General features: G+C 44.5%; 1 protein-coding gene across 1 annotated transcript; it reads left to right on the forward strand.

The window, feature by feature from the left end:
- The first annotated feature begins 528 nt into the window (after positions 1-528).
- Positions 529-25657, forward strand: TNFSF8 (TNF superfamily member 8). Its single transcript, XM_053374257.1, has 4 exons — positions 529-1080; positions 12278-12323; positions 18851-18928; positions 24785-25657. The coding sequence occupies exons 1-4, from the start codon at positions 883-885 to the stop codon at positions 25216-25218; spliced, it is 756 nt and encodes a 251-aa protein (XP_053230232.1). The 5' UTR covers positions 529-882; the 3' UTR covers positions 25219-25657.
- Positions 25658-26252: the final 595 nt, after the last annotated feature.

The raw sequence follows: 26252 nt of genomic DNA on the forward strand, positions 1-26252 counted from the left end.
AAGGAAATCTTTGTATGAATTAATGCATTATTATTCCTTTGGAGTTGTGCTGTATCTTTGTACTTCTGTCCTGTAATGCCTTATGATTTAAATTTTTGATTCTTTGTTTTCTTTTTGTTGTGTTTGCGCTTTTATTTCTTTTATTTTTACTTTTCTGATATCTTGATGCTGTAAACTGCTCAGAGATTTCTTTATAATATGGAGCAGTATATGCGTGACTTAAATAAATAAATAATGAACAAATGTGCTTGGGATGTCTCTAGATACCCAGAAAAAAAAACTATGAATATTTGATACCATGGAGTGGAACAGTGTAGAAAGAAAGGAGCATGTTTTCCATTGCATTTATGTTGAGGCTGTACGCTTGTTTCTAAATATATATATATATATATATCTGAATCAGCAGCTCTGGGAATTCAGATCTCCAAAGCGGAAATCACTCAGTGTAGCTGCATCATCACATGAAGAAAGGAAACAAGTCTGCAATTTGTGAAAGAGGAAGTCACCAAAATTGAGAGTGATTTATTTTACCAAAATGTGACAATGGGGTTCTACAAATCTACTGAGAGAGGGGAATGAGCCATGTTTTGTTGCTACTCACTATTCAGTGTGAGGCACTACAAATGGGCTCACGCAAGCACTGTCCTGGTGGAAGTCTGTTTTGGGAGTACCGAAAAGCCTTCTCTTTGTTGAGATCATAGTCGACTCACCTCCCGCCTCCAGATCTCCTCTCCTTTTTTTTTCTTCATACGGCAAGTGATGAATCTATTTTTTCCAGATCACATGAGCCAAAATGTGGGGGAATCCTCTAAGGAGCAGAGACTTGTTTGAAGGTGATCAGAAAGAGGTATGGAGTGAAAGACTTGAGGACTTCATAAGGGGATGAACTCTCAGGCAGAACAGAAAGCTTTCATGCAAGTGAATTGTCCTCAGGAAGCTACCAGAGATATGACTGAAGAAAGTGTCACCAGGAAGTTCAGTGCCCCAATCCAAACATACTTCTGTTTCGCCATCATTTCTCTCACAATCTGCCTTCTTGCATCTTTGGGAACCATTGTGGTCTTGGTACTTCAAAGGACGGTAAGTTGCTTCCTGCTTCTGCCCTAGGGCTCTCTTAACTCCTGTTATCCAGATAAAATGTTGAGTTTCAGCTTTCACGGCACACCTTTTGCAATTATTCAGGCTTTGGCTTCAACTGATCCATGAAAGCCAACTCCACTGTACAATGCCAGTCAATTGCATTGCAGAGAGTAGGTAACTGGATATGAAATACAGGCTGAGATCTTTACTGCTTGAAATGTCACAGAATTCCTACAAGCAGACTCTACGTGTTGATTTCAAGCTGTTGGAATAAGGACATTTGTTTTGCTGATGGTATTCTGTAAAACATGGGTAGGTAAAATGTTGACATCCAGATATTGTTGGACTCCAATTCTCATTAGAAATGTGGTCAATATTCAAGCATGTTTTAAGCCAAGAACTATTTCACAAATACAGAGAACAGCAAAATTTAAAGCGCTATTACACTTTGTTTTATGTATTAGTCTAGAAGGTGAGAAATAGGTTGGTTTGCTCAATTTAAATTCTCCTCCATCCCTAATTGGAAACTGTCTTATATGTGGTCATATTTTACTCCTTGGAGTCTAAGGCAGAGACAGTTCTTTCCTATCATCTGCTGAGGTCCTTTAACTGGGAAATGACTGAAACTGATCCTAGGACCTTCTGCATGCAAACACTATGCTCTAGCACTGAGCTATGGTCCTGATCTATCTAGAGGATGCTTATTTAAGAAAAGAAAATGTTTGATAGACTAAAAAGGCACCCCATATAATTGTGCACATATGTATGTACACACATATTGGATCCAACTAAGTTATACACACACTAGACCCATTGAAATTAATAAACCTAAGCCAGAGATATTCATTCATTTCAATGGGTCTACTCTAAGCAGAACAAACACTGAATTCATAAAATCATATAACGGTAGAGTTGGAGTGACCCTTAGGGTCATTCAGTCCAACCCCCAGCAAGGCAAGAATCTCAGTAAGGATAGCAATAAGGATTCAAAACAGAGAATGGGGAGAAGGGTTAGAAAAGAAATGGCAGAAGCAATAACTTTAGGGGTATCCAATATCCTTACTTGGATACTTTTCCCTCCAAAAAGTATGGCCCATTAGTAGATGATTTTGGGATACTCTCCCTCATGTTCTGAGCTCCTGGGGAGTCTCCAGAGGAAGCTCTCTCGCAACCCTTGATTATTCATTATTAATTTGTGGGTTTCTTTTTACATAAAAGTCTCAAGAAAATTCATAGAAATATAATAAGATCATAGTTTTAAAAGCAGTACAAAGCACATACTGAAAACATGACTTAAAACAGTTCAAAATGAACCCCTAAGGCACAATTTTTTATCCATTGAGCTGTTGAAATGTCTTCAGGTATTCTTGTTATTATTTTTATGTGTTTAATGGCTGCTCACAATAAATTGAACTGATTGCTGAGTAAAACACAGTCATGACAGACTATTTGCTATGCAATATTAACTTGTTTTATTTCTTTTCCCTGGCAGTGAGGCAGTTGAATGCTACTTTTGATTCTTTCTTTTGTCATCCTTTTCTTTGTATATTGTTTAAAACCATATAGAAATAAATCATAGCAATAATAATAATAATAATAATAATAATAATAATAATAATTTGGGAATGGAAAGAACCAAAGAACCAAATGTTTGGGGAGTGAGATAAGATGAATAGTGGTGGAAATAGCCATGATAATCTCATGAGAAAATGAGTTTGAGGTGGGGGGGCATGTCACTCAAGGGCAGTCGTATGTATTAGAAGGAATGGAACCTACTTTGTAAAGTTGTGCCAACAGAGATGGAGGGTTAGATTCCCTTCCCATTAAAAGGCAAATCAACCTGCTTTGCAGTTTCTGAAACAGTATGCAAACCAAAACAGAGCCATTCTATGAAATGAGTACTTCTCCAAAATTTTGCAGGTCATAAATTAACATTATAGATGTGATTGGTTTCCAGGATTATTATTATTTCAGTAGGAAACAAGGTCTTAATAGCATTGAATTTAGGAAATTGTTTCTTAATGTTACTGCATAGAAAAATTATCAGTAAGAGTTAAGAGGGGAGGGAGAAACCTGACTGTCTAAGCTAAATTTCACAGCAAAATTCTGAAAAGGTTTGAAATCCAAAGTCTCAAGGGCATAGGAGCCAACTCCTGGGGGCTGAGGGGGCTTTGGGCCCCCTAATAAAATATTTGAGGGGGCTGGGGGCCCCCAAAGTTGACGAGCATTGCCATTCAAATGGTGTGTGTGCATTGCATCATGTGATCGATTATGTGGGGCAGGGCTTACCTGGGTCTTCCCAATGGGATTACATAGGGATGTAATATAAGGATCTCATAATACTAGAATTTGAGGCTATTCATCCAACGAAACTGAATGTCAGAAGATTCAGAACAAACTATTTCTCCCAGCAGTGCATAGTTAAAGCTATGAAGTTCATTCCCACAAGTTATACTGGTGGCCTCCAACTTGGGTGATATTAAAAGAGGATTAGATAAGTTCATGGAAGATAAAACCATCAAGGATACTACCTACAGTGGCTGTACTTTGCCTTCATGGTCAGAGGTAGCATGCCTCTGAATACCAGTTGCTGGGACTCATAAGCACAGACAGTGCTGCTGTTGCACTCAGGTCCACAGTTTGAGTGCTATCCATGGGCATCTGGTTTGCCACCTTGCAAACAGGGTGCTGGATCAGATGGTCTACTCCGAAGTTCTTATAAAGGGAAGTTCCTAGTACAGATAATTCAACAGTCAACCTGTGAGCATTTATAAAAGGATTCTGTGGTTACTAAGACCCAGCATGAGATTCCTAACATTTTTTTGGGGGGGGGATTACAAACTTGGTGGACCAGGGAAATGCTGTGGATATAGTACCGTATTTTTTGCTCCATAGGGCGCACCGGACCATAGGGCGCAGCTAGTTTTTAGGGGGGGAAATAAAGAAAAAAAATTATATTCCCCCCCCAGCCCCAAAGAGCAAAGAAGCCAAGACAGCCAGCGGGATCCATCCTGCTGGCTGTCTTGGCTTCCTCTTTAGCCGTGCGCAACCTCTCCTGCCGGGAGAGGCTGTGTGCAGCTTTGGCAGAAGCCAAGCCATTGAGTGGGATGGATCCCACTCGCTGTCTTGGCTTCGCTTCTAGCCGCGGGGCTGGGGTGGGGGAAGCCCGAGCTTCCCCCGACCCCAGCCCCCAGAACGGGTCCAGGAGCGGCGGCAAGGTTGCGAAGCCTTTGGAGCGCAGCGAGAGTTCCCGCTGCACTCCAAAGGCTTCAGGGATAGTCGCCTGAAGCCTTTGGAGCGCAGCGGGACCTCGTGCTGCGCTCCAAAGTCTTTGGGTTTCTTTCGCTGAAGCCAGGAGAGTCTTGCTCTCCCGGCTTCAGTGAAAGGAACCCAAAGCCTTCGGAGCACAGCGCGAGTTCCCACTGTGCTCCAAAGGCTTCAGGCGGCTATCCCTGAAGCGTGGAGAGTGAGAGGGGTCGGTGCTCACCGACCCTTCTCGCTCTCCATTTGCTCCATAGGGCGCACACACATTTCCCCTTCATTTTTGGAGGGGGGAAAGTGTGTCCTATAGAGCAAAAAATAAGATATATCTTGATTTCAGTGAGGCTTTTGACAAAGTCCTCCATGATTTTCTCTCAAGGAAGCTGCTAAAATGTGGGTTGAATGAGGTAACTGTTAGGTGGATTTGTAGCTGGTTGACTGACCAAACCCAAAGAGTACTCATTAATGGTTCCTCAACATCCTGGAAAAAAAGTGACAAGTGGGGTGCCGCAGGGTTCTGTCCTGGGTCCGTTGTTGTTCAACATCTTTATAAATGATTTGGATGAAGGAATTGAGGGGAAGCTCATCAAATTTGCAGATGACTCTAAACTGGGAGGGGTGGCTAATGCCACAGAAGGCAGAATCAGAATTCAAAATGACCTTAATGGATTAGAGAACAGGGCACAAGCTAACAAAATGAATTATAATAAGGACAAATGTAAGGTTCTGCACTTAGGCAGGAAGATGCACAAATATAGGATGTGGGACATCTGGCTTACTAGTAGTACATGTGAAAAGGATCTAGGGGTCTTAGGGGACCACAAACTTAACATGAGTCAACAGTGTGATGCAGCAGCAAAAAAAGCCTAGGCTACTCTAGGCTGAATCAACAGACGTATCAAGGGAAGTCATAGTACCGTTCTACTCTGCCTTGGTTAGACCACACCTGGAATACTTTGTCCAGTTCCAGGCACCACAATTTAAGAAGGATGTTGACAAGCTGGAATGTGTGCAGAGGAGGGCAACCAAGATGATCAAGAGTCTGGAAACTAAGTCTTATGAGAAATGCTTGAAGGAGCTGGGTATTTTTAGCCTGGAAAAGAGGAGACTGGGAGGAGATATGATAGCCATCTTCAAATATCTTAAGGGCTGTCACATGGAAGAGGGAGCTTCCTTGTTTTCTCCTACCCTTGAGGGTAGGATTTGAGGTAATGGCTTCAAGCTCCAAGAAAGGAGATTCCAACTAAGCTTTCAGAAAACCTTTCTGATAGGAAGAACTGTTCAGCAGTGGAACAGACCCCCACAAGAGGTGGTGAACTCTCCTTCCTTGGAGGCTGGATGGCCATCTGTCATGGATGCCTTAGCTGAGATTGCTGCATTGCAGGGGGTTGGACTAGATGACCCTTGGGTAACTTCCAGTTCTAAGATTCTATGATTCTATGGTTTTAAGTCTGGAAGATTCAGGACAGACAAAAAAAAGTACTTCTTCACACAGCACCTTGCTAAACTATGGATTTCAATGTCACGAGAGGTGGTGATGGCCATCACCAACATGAATGGATTTAATAGAGGATTCGACAAATTCATGGAGGATAAGGAGGATATTGATGGCTAAGTTCTACCTCCTGAATACTAGGAATGAGGGGTGTATGCAGAAAGCAGTATTTTGTAAGGCACAGCACACAAATTAAGATGCACATCTGCATCTGGTCCCACTTACCATTGGTGTGTGGCCCCCAGAATAATATCCATGAGGGTGAGCACCACCAGGATTGACGCTGTGATGCCAGAAACAAAGCCCCCAGGATTTGTGCTTTGATCTGGTAGACGTCAGTGCTTCCCTTCCCAGACGTCACAAAAGCGGGGGAGGCCAGAAAGAAAATGATGTTGCTATACTTTCAAGAAGTAGCAGCCTGTGGTCATTACATTGGTTGATAGTGTTTATGCAAATCCAGCTGCAAAAATCAGGTGTTGCTTGCTGGTCCTCTTCTTAGCGTTGCCAAGCCAGTACAGCTGCAGTAAAAGATAGAAACCAAAACTAGGAAAATTCCCCCGTTAATGTCTAGACTCTAGACATTTAGCAACCACTTTCTTCAGCCACCCTGGATCTACAGAACTCTCCTTCGTATTCCCATCTCTCCATAGCTTACAATCCTTCCTAGTCTCAACCACTATGGAATATCTTTCCTAAATAAAGTCATACAATCAAAGAGTCACAAGGGATCTTGAAAGTTAGCTAATCCAACCCCATGGGTCTGTGCTGGATCTTCCATGCAGGATCTGTAAATGGAGAAATCTGAGGGCTCCCTTGGACAAAAAACAAGGACGCCAGCCAGGAATACCAGAGCAAAACAGCAGCCAGTAGGCTTGGTCTTTATTGAAGACTTTCGCGACAGGACTCCCACCTGCCACAAGGTGGAACAAGATGGAAGCCCCGAACAAAAGAGCCCCCAAACTTTTATTAGCTGCTAATCCCCATGTTATACCCCCCCCAAACTACATCACTCATACATCACGGTTACATCATGAAAGGGGAGGTCTGGTGGCAGTAATCTGAGCATCCTGGACCCTGCCCCATGTTTCTCCTTGCCCTCCACCAAACACTCATCAATTGTAACAAAAGAGATATTTACATTTCCCTGTTTCCCAGCCAAGTTAATCACACCCTTTTGTCTTCATCTGGGTTTATTATTTCTGGAATGGCTGCCTGTCTGGCACTCATGTATCAGGATTCCAGGGATTATCACTCAGGCAGAGGGGCTGCTGAGTAGCTGAGCTCACATGTCTATATGAATTTCTGAAGTTTTCCCTGTGAGCCAATACATAGATACATTTATCAGTGAATTCTTACATTTGGTACCATGCAGCAAAGGCCCTTTGAATAGATAGAAAGAAACTGTGATGAAGTGTTTTGTGGGGACAAATCACAAAAGTCACAAAAGCGATTGTGCTGATTTTGGTAGTGGGTTGCATGTGCATGATATCTGCTGGAGGGGCAACCCCCCCAACCTATACATAAATTCCTGCAACAGATCCAATTACAGCACCCTTGATGCATGACTGCCCAGCCTCTATGACAGAACATAAGAAGAGTCCTACTGCATAATACCCAAGGCAGGCTGATGAATTTTAATAAGGATTTGTTTTCTTTACAAAGTGATGTAGGAAAATAAAAAATCAAGAGAAATTGGTATTGACAGATTTGACCAGTCCTAGTCCTGCTAGATCTCCACATGTGGCCAGTGAGGCTATTTTGGTGAAGTCACATCCACTGGCCCTACTCCTGATGGAGAAAGTGTAACTTGATCTCGGGTGATTGACAGATTGGTAAACCCAGCCACCTATCAAGCTTGTCCCTCAGGGGTTTGAGGGAGTTAAGTATCTGACCCAGGGGATAGATCCAGTTCCCCAGGATGGACTGAATGACAGACAGGTAGAAAGCTGTGTGTGTATCTTTCTAGAGAAGGTTGAGAGGGCCATAGCTCACTGGCAGTTAAGGATGGAAAGCTCTGTAATTTTGGTGCTCTCAGTCTGGTTTTTCTTAAATTTGGTTCTCCACAATTCTAATAAATAATAATCACCATGAACATTCTTCAGTATTTTGTTTGGCAATTTCTCCTCATATAATGCATTTTGGTATACCATTTTCATTCTTTATGCACACCTCCCCCCGGCATGTGCATTTTTGTAAACATTGCTTGGTTGGAGAAATGAATCACAAAATTCAAAGAAGTGCGCATTTTGAGGGGTGGCTGTGTTTCAGTTCTCAAATTGTTTTGGAAAGTGCAAACTTATCCATTCGGCTTTAAATGCAAACTGAATCAAAGTTGTCCCCCTTCCATAGTGGTAGGGCATCTGCTTTGCATGCAGAATAATCCAAGTTCAATTCCTGGTGTCCCCAGGTGGGCTGAGCCTGGAAAGAGCCACTGCCAGTCAGCATAGATAGTAGTGAACTAGATGGACCAGTGTTCTGACTCACTGTAAGACAGCATCCTACCCTCCTGCACAACACCCAAACTATGAGAGGTGAGAAGAGGGGTCTTTTCCCTCTCCTTCAAACCAACCATTGATCTCATTGGTCTCAAAGACATTTGACAGCCATCCTCAGGGAGTGATTCACACTCCTGAAAAGCAATCACTACAACTCCCTAGAATAACATTTTTGGCATAATGCCACCAAATTGATTTTCTAAGGAAGACAGATGTTGTTGCAGCCTCAAGCTTGTAAGTCACCAACTATACCAGGATTGGAAAAAACCTGCACCAGCACCCAAGAGAAAACAGTAACCTTTCTGATCAGAGCTATGTTTTGAGAAAAGGACAAGATTAATTTCCATCTGGCAAAATTGAGGTCATGCCCAGAGAGCCAGCTTACTGCCTCTGCAGCATGTTAAGAACTCGATGAACTCACAATTTAAGAAGGTTTTGGGTGGTTGCTCCTATTGTTTTACTAGGAGGGGGCACTGTTGTTATTTTTTATATTTTTGAAGTAATTATTTCAAGTATTGCAACAAAACAGATTCAAAATTACTTTTTAAAAAATAAAAAAATGTCTGCTTATTACATTGCTATATGCCTTTCACCCAAAGAAATCAGAGTAGCATACAAAGTGTCCTCTATCCCATCCTCATTTTAACCTCACAACAACCCTGTGAGGTAGGTTAGTCCAAAGTTATACTGGCAGATTCATCACAGAATAGCACACCAAAGGCCCATCTAGACCAGCATCTTGCTGTGGAAGCCCATAAGTAGGATGTGATAGCAACAGGTCTCTCTTGCTGTCATCCTCCAGCAACTGGTATTCAGATAAACTGCCTCTGAACATGGAAGTTCCACTGTGTTAATCATGGCCAATAGCCATTGATAGACACTTCCTCCATGGATTTGTCTAATCCCTTTTTAAAAGGCTCTTTGAGGGAAGCCATGTGATTTAAATGTGTATCAAATGCTCTTGGTATGGTGTGGATCTGGCCTATGTTAGCAGTCTTCACCACCTCTTTTGACAGTGCATTCATTATGTGAAGACTATTTAATTAATTTTAAACTGGATATAAAATTACAGGGGGGGGGCGTGTCATAAAGCAAAGGCTTGTACATAGGTTCCTTTTCCAAAAGATGAAGCTTCTGAGTCTGGAGCATCACTGATCATTAGCTATGATGGTCTTGATAGCAGGGGCTTATAGGAATTAAGATTGCCACCCATCCCTAGAAAAATGGGATCACCTGTCCCCTGTCCCTTTGTGCTTCAAATGAATGCAGGGGAAACCCCTCCATAAAGGGAAGGGAGGATTTGGTATCATGAGTGGGTGGGCATGTCACAATCCCTTTCGATCTGTGCTTTATTTTGTCGGACCAAAGCTGGCAATATGAATGGGAAGAGAACTTCAACAATATCTGGAGCAGCTGCTTTTTATTCTGAACTCAAATGTAATCATTATGAGTATTATTTACTAACCCTTCACCCTAAGGTTTTTTAACACAGTGTCAAAACTAGTTTAAAACAAAGTAAGATCAAAGAAATAACAGGGGTCCTAAAAATAAACATCCAGTGTGTCAAAACCAAGGGTAAAGAGGTCTGTCCTCAGCATTAACTGAAAGCTATATACAGTGGTAGGGGCACGGGTGGTGCTGTGGGTTAAACCACAGAGCCTGGGGCTTGCCCATCAGAAGGTCGGCGGTTCAAATCCCCACGATGGGGTGAGCTCCCGTTGCTCGGTCCCTGCTCCTGCCAACCTAGCAGTTCGAAAGCACGTCAAAGTGCAAGTAGATACCGGTAAATAGGTACCGCTCCGGCAGGAAGGTAAATGGCGTTTCCGTGCGCTGCTGTGGTTCACCAGAAGCGGCTTAGTCATGCTGACCACATGACCCGGAAGCTGTACACTGGCCCCTTGGCCAATAAAGCGAGATGAGCGCCGCAACCCCAGAATCATCCTTGACTGGACCTAATGGTCAGGGGTCCCTTTACCTTTATATACAGTGGTACCTCAGGTTACAAACACCTCGAATTACAAACACTTTGGGTTACCGACTCCGCTAACCTGGAAGTAGTACCTCAGGATGAGAATAGAAATCGTGCGCCGACGGCACAGGGGCAGCAGGAGGCCCCATTAGCTAAAGTGGTACCTCAGGTTAAGAATGGTTTCAGGTTAAGAACGGATCTCCGGAACGAATTAAGTTCTTAACCAGAGATACCACTGTAATGAAGATGCCAAATTCACATCCATGGGGAGGGAATATTTAGGGCACTAGCCTGCCATAGAGAATGCCCTCTCCCAAGCTTCTTAGGGTGAAGGAATTGCCAAGATCCAGTGTTTTTTTTTCTTTAAAAAAATGTTTAGGGGGTACTCTCATTTTTACTCAAGAAAATCACCATTTTATACTTGGGGAAAACAAATACAGTAAATGGACAAAAGTACAAAGATTCACAAAATGTTTAGGGGTATGCGTACCCCTGTGTCCCCCCCGGGGGGGGGAAGCACTGCCAAGATCAGGGGTCAGCAACCTTTCTCAGCCGTGGGCTGGTCCACCATCCCTCAGACCAAGTGGTGGGCTGAACTACCGTATTTTTCGCTCTATAACACGCACCAGACCATAACACGCACGTAGTTTTTAGAGGAGGAAAACAAAAAAATATTCGAAACGAAATAGTGGATATATGATTTTTGTGGTTCATGCTGTGGCCACAGACATGTGATCTGACAGTGAGTTTGGAGTAGCCCAATGCAAAAATCCTGAGGATCCATGTGGATCCATGCTTTGTAACCATGGAGGAGGGAAGGAAGGGGAACCATGGATCCTCTGCTCACGACTGCAGCAGATCCCCCCGCCACCCGCAGGCATTCGCTCCATAACACGCACAGACATATCCCCTTACTTTCTAGGAGGAAAAAAGTGAGTGTTATGGTGCAAAAAATACGGTATATTTTGAAAGGGGGAAAAAGAACAAATTCCTGTGCCCCACAAATACCTCAGAGACGCATTTTAAATAAAAGGACACATTCTACTCATGTAAAAACGCCAGGCAGGCCCCACAAATAACCCAGAGATGCATTTTAAATAAATGGACACATTCTACTCATGTAAAAACACGCTGATTCCCGGACTGTCCGTGGGCCGGATTGAGAAGGTGATTGGACCGCATCTGCCTACCCCTGGCCAAGATCTATAAAGACTGTTGATTTTAATACCCAGGGAGGCCTGTAGAGAAGGACGTGGTCTTTCAGGTATTTGGGGTCTGTGTCATCTAGGGCTTAAAATGCTAAGATAAGCAGCTGTAAATGGGCCCAGAAATGAACTAGCAACAAAAGGGAGTTATGTGAGATTTAAATGGAACCCAACCCAGTAATCTGGCTACTGCATTTTAGGCCAACTGAAGTTTCTGAGTCATCTTCAAGGGCAGTGCCATGCAGAGTGCATTGCAATAATCCAAATCTGGATGTTACCACTCCTGAAACTTCATGTCCCATTGTTAGTGTCTCACATCACCTAAGGATGTTCCATCTCATTTTGAGATTGTGGGGATTCAAAACATCATTGACTTCTTTACAAACATTGGCATTGTCTAATGGTCCAGGTTTTATGGGGCACAGTTTGCAATTTTATCAGTGAAACAACTGGATACTCATTACCACAATTTCCCAAAATAGTATTATGTTATTTGAAAAATATGGTATTATGGACTAGGGAGACTAGGCTAGCCCCCTAAATGTTCCCCTGGTGCCTCCTTCCCAAAGCCTGGGAAGCTTCTTAGGGGTGATGGATGTTGTATCTTAACATATGGGGTGCAGTTTAGCCACCTGTGATTTAAAATAAAGCCTATTATGAGTCAAAGTTCATTTAAATGTAATCTATGATAATGAAAGCAAGGAACACAAAAAAACAATATGTCTAGGACATCATAGATGTAACTTTCTCTTGACTTTTTGTCTCTTTGAAGGGATCTACGGCTGAGTACGATGGACACCAAGGTAGAGAGAAATGTGGTAAGATGATATGAATGAGATAAATTACAAGTGAATATTTTTGGCATGGATGGCCTGAAAATGTTGGATTTGAGCCAGTTGTTGCTTGGGCTGATAATTCCTTGGTGGTGGTGGGGGGGCACTTAAAGCAGGCACAGTCACACCTGCCAGGTGGGTTTGCCGAGTCACGCAAAACAATGTAAACAGGTCCCAAGTTGCTAAGGGCTTTATATACTTGGCCTAGTAGCAAATGAGTAACCAGTGTAAAGCACAGGTGTTACATGCCTCACTCCTGTCAGTGATTGTCCTGCAGCATTTTGCACTAACTGCAGCTTCCAGATCAAATGTGAGGGAAGTCCCACATGGAACACATTGCAGTAATCCAGTTTTGAAGTAATCGGTGCATGAACTATTATGGCAAGGCTTCCCCAGTCCAGGAATGGCTGTTGCTGTCAAAACAGCAGCACTTGGTAAAAGGTACTTCCAGACACTGTGGCTACCTGAGCCTCCAGTGACACAGCTGGATCCAAAAGCACCCCAAACTGCGAACCTGCTCCTTAAAGGAGAAAGCAACCTCATCCAAGGTAGGCAACTAACCAGTTTCTTAGAAACAAGAGCTATTCACCCATGGTGCCTACTTGAACTAGTACCAGTGACAGGATGAAGTGGTTTCAGTGCTAGAAAACAGAGGTTTCTGTATGCCGGATGTGTATCCTATAATTTTTGCCTTGCCTTTGTCAGCTGCATTGCACAATCTTCATTGTTTGGGCAAAGATGGACCTATTCTACATCACTGTGGGGGACATTTTCCAGAATGAGGGATACATTCCATTCTGATCAACCTCCTGAGGGCCACATGCCATTGATGGGTGGAGGTCAGAGGCAAAAGTGATCAGAGCAACAAGTGCAAAGTTCTACCTTTGTACATTGACCTGGTTTCTACACAAACACTCACATTGCCCTGTCTATTCTCCATCCAGGAAAGCAAAAGGCATAAACAGAGTTCCACGACAGGCAAAAACACTCCAGGAGGTTGCAAAGCAGAACCAGTAAGGGTTGTGGTTCAGGAGGGTGTGTGTAGCCTTGAGAGAGAGCACCAAGGACCATATAGCCTAGTGGACCACATTTTCTCCCCTGCACCCAAGCCTGAAGCTCCCCGTTCTACATGCTGATATCATTTCATCAGATTGATTCTTTCCTTTGTAGCATGTGCCACACTCCCCACAAGAGAGATGTAAAATGTAAAGAGAAACAAAAAGTGTTCAGTAAGAGATGGAGAATTGGTCATCTACTAACCTTGGCAAGTCTTAAACTGAGAAATTTGCACTAAAATCCTAAAAATAAAATAAAAGAACCACTACTAACTCACAAACTGATGAGGAAATGTGGAGAACTGAATGTAAGACTTGAAGGAACTAACAGGTATCCACACATTGGGACAGAGAAATGATACAGAGATGTTGTCCCAACACTCCTGTGCCTGAGACTTTATGTTTTTAATCCTGAGTCTTCAGAACCCCACTCTGAGCATACCTGCAGGCCATCCAGGTTGCCTGGGCATTTGTTCTTCTCATGAGGAGTAGCTTACTCATGAATGTGTGTGTGTGAACAACGACTGCAAATAAGTGAAAAAGAGAAGAGTAGCAGCAGTGGGGCCCTTTGCAGGGACAAATACTTTGCTCCACCACCATCACCACCTCCACAAAATATGAAACTTCCATTTGCAACTTCACCACATGTAAATAAAAAGCACATACGGAGTGGTGGACTGTTTTGGACATTCGTTCTCCTTTTTCTTCCTGTTATCAGCATTTCTGTCCCAACTTTTATCCAAGAAGCTCAAGGTGGCAATCCTGGCTCCGCCCCCTGCCCCCCCCCCCCGTTTTATCCTTGCAACAGCCTTGTGAGGTGGATTAGACTGATGGACTGTGACTGGCACAAAGTCACCCAGTGAGCTTCATGGCTGAGTGGAGATTTGAACCCTGGTCTTCCAAGTCCAACATACTAACCAATACATTAAACCAGTGCTAGTACATGGGCACAGTACCCAGGGCAACAAGAATGGTAGTTCTCCTAGTCCAGTGCATCTGGCTGTTTCCATTTTGCCTCCATAGAATTAGAAAATAAGATGGTTGGGGGTTAATGAGTTCACAAGTAGTCAATATACCCATTAAAAGAGCAAAGTATCCAATCTTAATGCAAGGATATTTTGTTGGCAAGATAAAGGAAGCTCATGTCTAAAATTGAGCAGATTATCTACAAGACTCTCAAGGCCAAACAGCCTTGCCGAGTTGATTCAGAGCTATTAAAACCACCTAATAAATCTTCATCCCACATTTCTTTTGGCAGAGAACAGGATACCGTTAGCTAAATACCTAGAGGTACTCAAATGTGACTTTATGTGTACACACACACATTACTCAGCTATCAATCATCAAGGGCTGAATTGGAAACAGCCCACTAGGATTTAATTGAGATTAATGCATGGATAGATAATTGAAGGGGTATCATGCTCGTATTCAGTGACATAGTGTAGCCTATGTTGTGAGCAAGGAGGAAGTGTCACAGTATCAATCATCCTAGAGAGGCAAAGCTCTGCTTTTGTGCAGTCAATGCTATGTTTCATTCATTTACCCTTGACTGAATATTGAAATCCACGGTATTTTCTACTGATCCAGAAAGATAGCCCATCCATTTAGTCCTAGGGTAAACAACCTTCTTGGTTCAACAGGTCAGATCCTTATCAGGATCAGCCTTGAGGGACCTCCCAGTTGTCAATCATCTGAAGTCATGATACAATGCCAGCTGCAATGTACTTTGGAAAAGCACCTTGCAAGGTGTTGCTAAAAGGAAGCTTTCCCTTCTCCTCTCAGTTTTAGCAAAGGATTCTGATACAAATCCCTTCCTGATTTGATGTGGAACCCTACCAAACTGAGCAGAATTTAAGTCCCATTCATCGGCTGATAAGTGAAGGTGTTAAATCCTGTTATGCTAAGGTTACCACATGTCCCCGTTTCCCCGGGGGCAGTCCCTGGATTTATAGCTTTCTCAGCATTCACATGTACACAGCAAACAATAAGTGTCCCCGGGTTCATTGAAAAAAATCTGGTAACCTTATGTTATGCCTATCAGATGACACACAAATAACATCATCTGGTGGGATCAGATATCAGCTGATCAGTGCTGACAGAGACTCCCATAAACAAAGGCACCATTTGTATCAACTAGGGCAGTGGTGGCAAACCTATGGCATGCGTGCCAGAGGTTGGACACTCAGAGCCTTCTCTGTGGGCACGGACGCCATCACCCCAGCAGGGCCGTAGCTTCCGTGCTGGGGGGGGGGGGAGAGGAGGACTCACGTGCAAGCAGGAGTGGAGGCAGGGATCTCTCAGAAGTAGAGTGGAGGTTTCACACTGAGAGATCACCACCTCCACTCCTGCTTGCACTCAAGTAGGAGCGGAATTGGGCAGCTCAGCTGAGGAGTGCCTGGCAGCTTCCGGGCTGCTTCCACCTTCCCCAACCCCAGTAACTATTCAGCCTGGCTGCCTTCACGGGGTTGCAGGGGATCTGATGTGGAGGTGGGGGCTCCTTTAAACTTCTCCCTTGAGGGGAGTGCAGCCACGAACCCCTCAATGGAAAGTGTGATGGAGCCTGCACCTCCCAAACTGAGCAACCCCGATTCAGCTCCTGTTCCTGTGCAAGCAGCAACACTGTGTAGCGGAGCAGCCCGATCCCACTCCTACTTGCCTGCAAGCAGGAACAGGTGGGGAAGTGGCGGCGACATACCTTACCTGCTCGCTTGCTGCCCTAGCCCAGCCTTCCCTCACTCAGCGCTGGGGCCACCAGAGCTGGAGGAGGGGGTGGTTGCTGTTGTGGTGGCGGCAGAGGGACCCAGCACTGGAGGGCAGCAGGTGCCTGCTCGCTTGCCACCCAGCCCGCCTTTCCTCACTAGGAAAACAAAAGTGTGGCACTCAAATGGAAGTTAAACTCAGAACAGGGCATGTTCGGCTTCCGAAAAAAGTTCCAAAACCGGAACACTCATTTCTGAGTTTGAAGTGTTCAGGTTCCAAGTAGTTCAAGAACTAAGCTAATCGAAAACTGAGGTACCACTGTATGTATTTTTCCCAATTTGAACTGTATTTATTTTTCCCAATTTGAACTGTATATGAATGATTATTTATTACAAGAGCAGTCATAAAGAAGAAACATGAAACACACAGAAAAAAAATGGGATATACAGGTTAAATTGCCCCATTGGCACTTTGCAATAAATAAGTGGGTTTTGGGTTGCAGTTTGGGCACTCGGTCTCTAAAAGGTTCACCATCACTGTACTAGGGCTATGCCCCCGATTCTGATGAAACCCAAATTCTGAACAAAATCAGCTTTGGCTGGATTGGGTTGTCCCATGCCAAATTGACTCACCTAGAGCAATCCGGTGCTGTCAAAAGACAGGGCAGGCAACCTCTGCACAGCCTCCTTCACCAACCCTTCCTTGCGAGGAGCACAAGTGGTGAAACAACAAGCAGCCAATGAGCAGAACATTAACTCCTGCTTTCTGCACGGGCTCCTTGACTAGTGCAATTTCCCCAGGGAACATGTTGGCAAGGCAGCACCCAGAAGGATTGAATGCAGTTTTTCTTCTTCCCCTGTTACCACCCTTCTGACAACTTTAAAACAGGCCCCCAAATCAATTTGGAGCCTGGATCCAAGGTGGACTCTGAGTTGGATTGGTATGTAGGTACACAGCGATAGAATGTGTTCCACATCTCACACTGATGGGCTAAATTGGAACCTGTGTCTCACCTACTTAGGTCTGCTGGTAGGAGATTGTTGCTAGGTTCCAACTTCCATCAGCCCTGCTGACTACAGCTGATGTGACTTTGAGTCCAAAAAAACATCTGGAGAGCACCATGTGGGCTACCTCCATTCTATACCTTATACCCGTAGAAGTCTTTGCTTAGATCTTGTAGTTACAATGCTGTTTGTCAAGTGTTGTGATACATAAACCATTCAGAAAGCCAGGCAATAACTGGAAAACATGTTTAATCAAGTGAAAGAACCCAGAGAAGTATTAATAGCATATTTGTTGTCCCAGCTGAGTTCAGGCATGAAATTTCCACCCAAAGCCAGTAGAAGGCTCTGTTCTATCACATATGAGAAATGTGTTAGATGCACACAACCTGTTTCTAAGAATCCTGCATCCATCTAGTGTAAAGTCAGAATTAATGACACCAATCAAGCCTCAGCATCAGGCTCTGATCCTTGTCAAGCCAATACAGTAATGTTCTTAAGTTGTGAAATTCTTCCTTGGTGATGGAACTCAAAAAGCTGAATCATTGCTTCTAATTTGAGATGGTGCCTCTATCTAGGTGATTCTTGGTGAATTAGTCACAGTGAAAGTTCATTATCCCACCGATAAACTCACATGATCCGATTCAATGCATTAATAAAGAAATGTTTTATGGTAATACTCTAACACAGGGGTGGAAGAAGATGTCTACACCACTCATCAGCCCAGCCAATATTGCAAAGAGCCTGACTTTATAAAGGCTAGAGTCCACTATATCTGGAGTATCTGAGGTTTACCAGCCAAATGTTTACCACCCAGCTCTGATATTTACAAAGATTCTTCCTTCAATGCTGCCAGCATGTTGAAGCAGTTTGCACATTCACCTAAGGCCTGGGAGGTAACGGTTCATATGCCCACTCAGCCATGAAGCTTACTGGGTGACCCTGGACCAGTCACCATATCTCAACCTACCCCACAGGGCTGTTGTGAAAATAAAATGGAGAGGGAGGGGAGCCATGCATGCTACCTTAAGCTCTTTGAAGCGAACATAAAGAAATTGCTTAATGCAGTACCAACCTACCAATGAGGCAAAGTGAGGCAACTGCCTCAGGCAGCAGGATCCACAGGGGCAACTGATCTGGCCTCCAAGGAATTCATAACTGTTGCCACTGCTGTGGTGCACTGCTTGGAAACCAGATCTGCCACCTCCTTGGCAACCCCCACCCACGCAATGCTGCATCTAGGCCAGGGGTCAGCAACCTTTTTCAACCGTGGGCCAGTCCACCGTCCCTCAGACCATGTGGGGGGCCAGGCTATATTTTGGGGGGGAAATATATGAATGAATTCCTATGCCCCACAAATAATCCAGAGGTGCATTTTAAATAAAAGCACACATTCCACTCATGTAAAAACACGCTGATTCCCGGACCATCCATGGGCCGGATTGAGAAGGCGATTGGGCCGGATCCAGCCCCCGGGCCTTAGGTTGCCTACCCCTGCTCTAGGCAAATAGGAGGAGCTGCTGGTCTCCTCCCACCCTTATGGAGGAAGTGGGGGGGGGGAGCTGCTCTCTGAATTGTCCTGGGGTCTGCAGCCTCCAGTTGTGATTCAGAGCAGGCACCTTTCCCCTCTGTAATGGCCTTTGATTCCCACTTCAGCCATCAGGTAAGGATGCTAAGTCACTTTGGAGCATCATTTTTGTTTAAAGAAAGAGCAGTAGTAACAAGGGTTTTGTTTATTTTCTTCTTGTCTTTTCAGTGCCATGGAAAATATCAGCAGAGGCTTTGAAAGGTCTGCAGACAATGGCATCTGAGAAAGCAGCTGCATATCTTCAAGGTCAGTGAGAATAGTCTATAAATCAAAGTATGAGAGGTCGCCCTCTCCCACCATAAAAGCCTCGTTGCTTCTTTCTGTATACCTTATATTCTTTGAGTTTCACAAATGCTCTTATCTACCCCATGACTCTCCACTGTATACATGTGTATATATGTGTGTAGAATAGGATGTTCCAGAGGCATGTTGTAGATATCTGTGGATCCATAGGATTGCCAGTCAGTGTAGGCAGTACTCTGCTAGATGGACCAATAGTCTGACTCAGGATAAGCCAGCTTCCTATGTTCCTTTTGCTATCCACCTAGAGTGAGTCCCCTATCTGGGCTTTCGTTTTTTGTCGTGCTCCAGCCGGTGCCTTCAGCAGCTAAGGTCCCATGCCTAGGAGACAGTAAATGGGCACACTCACTTGCAAAGCCATGGTTGGTAATGCAGTGCGGTCTAAACCAAGGTCAAGCACAGATTATCAGCCCAGGTCAAAAACATGATCCAGAGATAAGGACAGTTCAAGGTCAATATCACAAAGAATTCCAACAAGGTACAGCATAGCAAGATAGACTCGGGAACAAGGAAACAGAGACTTTTGTTGTCACCATAAAATGGAAGGCTCGCCTTCTCTGACTTCTTAGAACAAACCCTAGCCACAGTTGCTGATAATAAATGCATTTCAGGGATCCTTTACACACAAGGAGACCCAGTCTACTTCTACTTGTGGGAATGTTAAAGATTGTAGGAAAGGATATATTGATTAAGTAGTATCCTTCCTTCACTCACGCTAGTGAGTGATGTAGCAGAGCAAATTCCCCTCAATATAGCTGGAAGCTAGTTTGCGGATTCGCTTGAATCTCTTAGTTAAGATTATTTCCTGGTGTCCCCTTTGATCCCTCTTAAAAGAATAAAGACACAAGAGTCTTTCTGAGTAAAGTAACAAAAAGTTTACTCACATTTCAGTTCACGATTTGATCCCTGAAAGGCAGGCTTTACTTAATAGTTACACAAAGAAACAGTGAGTTTATCTCATATGGAGACAGAACTCATGTGCTGCTGGCTGAGAGCCAGCAGACAGCAAAATTAGATTAAGACAACAAAATGGCTGGAGGAGAGCAGCATGACAACAAAAAAAGAGAACAAGACAACACTGGAACAAGACAACTTCAAGACTGACAAAACAGGTGTATGACTCCTTTTATGGAGTCAGCCAGAGCCATGCCCATCTCCCAGATCACATGCAGGGGAAGGAAACTCCAGATCAGTGGAACAGGAAGTTACACTGACTGGATGTGCCCCTGCCTGTGCCCACTCTAGGGGAATAAGAAATGTTGCATTTGACTGTACCAATGGATTACATCCCACACTACTCACATGCCACATGATGACTCTGGGTCTGCAGCCACATGTCATGTCATATGTCTTAGCAGACCTTTTGGTACTGGTGTTCTTCATGTCTGGAGTTGTGATGACTGCACTTCCTCTGACAGTTCCAAGGGTTCTTTAGCAGGTCTCTCCCAGAGGGCCCCTCAGTCCTGGCTCCAAGGAAACCTGTCTGCTCCTCAGGGTCCTTGGAGCACGTGATTTATCCTCTAAGGAAGGTGTTGCTGAACTACAACTCCCATCATCCTTAGTTATTGGCCATGTTTGGTGGGGCTGATGGGAGTTGTAGTTCAGCAACATCTGGAGGGCCAAAGCCCTGCTCTAAGGACTCCATGCCTGGTATCAGGTGAGTGTGGGGTATGACAAGGATTCAGTCCCTCTCATTCCCTACACAATTAGACTCAAACTGTGCCAGCCATGGTGACAATAGAAGGAAAACAAATCTCCATACATTCTGCTTCTGTCCTGGCTGCAGCAGGCAACCAGAAATAAGGATCTGGTGGTTACAACTGGGACAATTTTCCTTGCTCGTATTTCCATAGAGCAAGAATGGGAAAGCATTGGTCCTAAAAAGATATTAGCCTTGTCATTCTTGGCTCTTAACCATGCCCTTTGGGGGCTGATGGAAGTTGCACTCCAATGACATGCAGAAGACCAAAGGTTCCCCATCCCTGCCATAAAGTTACTTAACATTAGGGCTGCCATACATCCTAAACGGCCTCGATCCTGTATACCTGAAGGAGCATCTCCACCCACATCGTTCAACCCAGACACTGAGATCCAGCGCCGAGAGCCTTCTGGCGGTGCCCTCATTGCAAGAAGTGAGGATACAGGGAACCAGACAGAGGGCCTTCTTGGTAGTGGTGCTGCCCTGTGGAACACCCTCCCTTTAGATGGGAAGGAAATAAGCAGCTATCTTATCTTTAAAAGACATCTGGAGGCAGCCCTGTTTAGGGAAGTTTTTAATATTTAATGCTGTATTTTTTTAACACTCGATTGGAAGCCGCCCAGAGAGGCTGGGGGAACTCAGCCAGATGGGCGGGGTAGAAATATTATTATTATTATTATTATTATTATTATTATTATTATTCAGAATTTCCCAGGCTGGGATTGAGACTCAATCCAGATTAGGGGTGGGAAGAAAAGAAGCCCCCTACACCACAAACACTCATTTGGCCTCATGGCATCTTTGGCCAGGGCCAGCCCATGATGTGTTGTTGCTTGAGGCAAAGCAGAAAACGGTGCACCCTTCCCCCCCACTGCCACCTCCTCCACCTGAGGCAACCAGAGGCAGTCCAGGGGAGCCTCTGATTGCTGAAGGAAGCAGGGGAGAAAAAAGGCGGCCAGAGAGCAGCAAACAGTGGGTAGGAGTGGGGCAGGAAGTGAGGTGGTGGTGACAGCAAGCAACAAGCACAGGAGGTGGTGAGCGACGTGCTCTCAGGGCCCCAGACCTGCTGCCCCTGCCAGTTGTTCCCAGCATGCTGCCTGAGGTGACTGCCTCACTGTCTTTGACTGCCCTACACCTTGTGTCACATATATAAAAAAACCAATCAGGAAATTTGTAGCTTAACTCCATGCCAGTCTACACATATTGGCAGGCAGACCTGCCCATGAGGCAGGCTGAGGCAGTTGTCACCAGTGGTAGAAGCCCAAGAGGTGGTGTCCCTGTGGGCACCTTGCCTGCCCTGCTACCTCTGGCAGTGACAGAGAAGCAGGGGTGTTTCCAGTGAAATCTTGTGAGATTTCATCAAGATCTTGCAAGATCTCATGTGGAACCTGCCCCCACTGCTTTGTGGGCACCACTACACTAACCAGGTAAGCAAGGCTACATTACAGCCAGGGGGCAGGGGCAGGGTGGCATTTTCCCGCTGAGCCTCAAATGGAGAAAAGGGACACACTTCCCCTGCATATTGCCCAGTGTGCATGTCACAGTAAGCATGTCTTAAACAAGCAATGGTTAAATGTAAATGAGCAGTAGGCTTGTGAACACTGCTCAGACTTTCCTGAATTATTCTCCTCCACCACCCCTGTGGGGAAAGTAGAATTCAGATACCTTAAATGTGTTGAGCTTAGCTCCCATCCTCATCGCCAGTGAAATATATTCAGAATCGAGAGTGGATTTCATGCTTTTTATTCAGCTCATAGCGGTGAGGAGGAATGGAAGTTCTCTCAGAATGTCTGCTTTATATACATTATTTACACAATGGCCCCCACTTGATTGGCTAATTCCAGGATTTTCCTGTAAGCCAATCAGGTCGTGGATTCACTTCCACCTGGAGCTGGATTGGGTGGCTCCTGTGGACCAATCAGACTGCGGCATTCTGGAGCCTATTGTTCTAGGACCAATCAGGCTGTTGCATTCTGAATCCTATTGTTCTAGGACCAATCAGACTGCTGCATTTTGGATCCTATTCAACTCAGTACATTACAGAACCATATAATAAGAACTTTATTGTTCAACACATCTTTCTTATTGAAGTCTAATTAACCTTTGGGAGTGTTGTAGAGAGGGAAGGAATTGGTTACAGAGGAAGAAAACACCCACACTATCTCCAGATGTCACCAAGCTCAACAATCAGGTGCTTTTGTGCTTCCGTGTGTTGCATTTCTAGCCCACTTCCCCCCACCCCCAGGAGCTCAAGGTGGCATACATGGTTCTTTCCCTCCTCATTTAACCCCCCACAAGAGCCCTGTGAGGTAGGCTAAGAGATGACGACCCAGTGAGCTTCATTGCCAAGTGGGGATTTGAAACCTGGTCTCCCAGGTCCTAGTCCAACACTCTAACTTCAACACCACAGCACATGAAGTAAATAATTATGATGTTGGCAAGTGTGTGTGTTGGAGAAATTTGCACTAAACTGATGACAGGTACGTGTGACTTGGCTTAAAAAGCTTCATGGGTCATTGGGAGAAACCAAGAGTCCTCATTAGGCCAATCTACTGCAGGATTTCCAACAACTATCTTCTTGTCACCTTGAGACAATTTTTTATAGTAAGCATCTAACACACTTAACTAATAATAATAGTAGAATTATATAACTGTGGAGTTGGAAGGAACACCCCAAGGGTCACCAAATATTCCTAAAAGAAAAGCTTCTGGTTTCTTAAAAAAAGTTATATTGAACACCCCCCCCAGCTAATTATATATCATTTCCCAGAACATCTGCTTCTATATTTAGTAGAGATAAGGCATCCAGCTTGCCTTGTTGCATAGTTGTTGGTTGTTCTGTTGTGGTTTTTAATATACTTCAACCAAGAAAATGAAAGCTCACTGAGCAATTTCTGCCAATTAATGTTAAAAACATGGCAATGGAAAATGTTTGTGGTGCCCCCCATCCCTTGATGCCTTAAACACTGCTTACTTTGCTTAATAGTTAATCTAGCCCTGATGAAGGGCCTTCTGCTCTTCTGCTCTGGGTGAGGCAAAGTAATCTAGTGATTAGTTTGGCACAGTGGGAGGTTTCAGATTGCCTTGAAAGCCTTTTGATTGATGAGCTTCTATCTCACCACAATGTCACCAGCTGGTCATGCAACAAATGGTTGCATCAACTGGATGACCTCAATCCACATCCACTTGCATTCTCAGAGCTCAGCTGAAAGCAGCCATAAGGGCGAAACTGAACCAGACATAAGAGCAGGAAGGTCAAATGAGGAGCCAAAACTAGAAACTATTCAATGAGTAATTTCCTTCAGCTTTCTCCTATGCTGCTGCTGGGACTGCAGAAGTGTGTGCCACCACCTGCAGATGTGCTGCATGACAGGATTTGACTCAGTCCTATGCAATAGTCATACACAGTTACTGATGTAACTGAAGTTTCTGATACGCAAAGAAGTTCCTCTGGGATTACATCTTCAGGAGGAACATGCTTTGCGTTGAGTCGGTTACTTACAGATTTTGCTCCTAGCATGTTTTCTTGACTAAATTCTAAAACAGGTTGCAGTTGAAAGACATAACAATTTAAAACTTTTTAAGTAAAGCAATTAAAACAATTATAACAGGAAGTTCAAGTTCAGGGGAATGTGTCTCTAAACAGGTGTCTCTTCAAGAGCTGACAGAATGCCAATCTTGATGGGGCCTCTCGTATTACAGCATGGATCGGAGAAATCATGTGTGGGAAACCCGGGAACCAAATGTTACCCTCTAAGTTATCTGGCCCTTGGGACTCTCCACACTACACTCCCTTCCCCAAGCCACGCCACTCACTGGCTCTGCTTCATTGAGTGTCCCGCCCCCCCCCCGAGTGGAAAATGTTCTTGAGCTGTGATAATGTTTCTTGCTTGCTTAGATGGAGGATAGAGAGGGGTATGTGAGTGCATGTAGAAAACAGTACAAAGGCAAAAACTGCATTTGCCGGGCCTCTCACTTTTGTCCTTGGCCCCACCCACCTCTGACACAGTTGTCCCAGAAGATAATGTGACTGTCTGGCTGAAATTGGCTTCCCACCCATTTTAAATGATGAATGCTTATATCTCATCCTCTCCTTTCTTTAGTGCTTAGGCCAATCAACCAGTCAGAACTGCGATGGATTAATGAGGGCATCCTGTACAACATTCACTACAACCATGGAAGGCTGGTGATCCAGACACCTGGAATGTACTTCATCTATTGTCATTTGCACTTTTACATTGCCGAGTGCAAAGGTGGGGAGATCACCATAAAGTTGGAGATTCTTGTGAACACATCTGTGGCGAGGTCAACTTTGCTCACTTTGTGCAGCTCTCAGAAAACTTTCAGAGACAAAAGACAAGACCTCTTCGTAACTTTACTGGCAGAATTGAAGAAGGGGAATACAATAGGAGTACAGGTCAATGAATTCAGCTATGTGGATGTATCTGACTTTCCTGAAAACAATGTTTTTGGAGCCTTCAAGTACACTGGTGAAAACTGGAGGTACTCTTTGTTCAGGACAGAAGATGAAAAATGACTTTAATTGTTCTAAATAAAGGTATATGTATACTGAGGGCCTGTCATTTGAGATGTGCCAAATTCAGTCCCTCTTGAAGGGATTATGGAACATTTGGTGGCTATTATGCAGAGAACAGTGGAGGCTGGTCCACTAGGACAAGGAGGGCACTGCCCCATCAACATCAATCTGCCCTTAGCCAGCCTGCTCTTGCCTGCCTTCTTCTTTACAACCAGACAAGGGTTGACCCTGGCTTTCAGCTTCATGGTGTTATCCTGGTAGAACTCAAAGGGGGGGGGACAAAACCAGAATTAGTTGACTCCACCTGTCATTGGCTCTGGATCTGGATCTGTCTTCTGCCCTCCCTCCCAGTCCCTTTGGGCACCACTCACCAATGGCAGAAAGTGGGGTGTGAAATACACATACACACACAAAGAAACAAACCTGTTACTGCTTCAAAAAAGTTCAAAGGTATTTCTGATCTTATAAAATACAGTGGACCCTCGGGTTGTGAACATGATCTGTGCGGCATGCACGTTTGCAACCCGCAGCATTCGCAACACGCATCTGCGTGTCTGTGCACATGCGGGTTGCGATTCAGCACTTCTATGCATGCACAAAGTGCAATTTACCACTTCTGCGCATGCGCGACCGCCAAAACCCGGAAGTAACCCGTTCTGGTACTTCTGGGTTTCGGTGGTCTGCAACCCCAAAAAAACGCAATCTGAAATATCTGTAACCCGAGGTATGACTGCACAAGGATACCCTGAACTGGCATAGAAATGGGGGGACTGGATGCTGTATTTTCTTTTTTTCTATTTATATGGTAGGAGAAAATACAGGTATGATCTAGCAGTTATATGTCCCATTGATTTCAGTGGAAGAGCTTTGTGGTGCAATTCTACATGTTTGCTCAGATATAAGCCACATCGAGTCCACTGACAGGGATAGAAGAACCTCAGGTGTGGGGGCCATATGTGCCCATCCAGGCCTCTTTATTTGGCCCTTGGGATTTCCACCAGGCTGCACCAGTTCTTCAGCCACATCCCCTCTCC

The sequence above is a fragment of the Podarcis raffonei genome, chromosome Z, assembly GCF_027172205.1.
Source record: "Podarcis raffonei isolate rPodRaf1 chromosome Z, rPodRaf1.pri, whole genome shotgun sequence".
NCBI classification, from domain to species: Eukaryota; Metazoa; Chordata; class Lepidosauria; order Squamata; family Lacertidae; genus Podarcis; species Podarcis raffonei.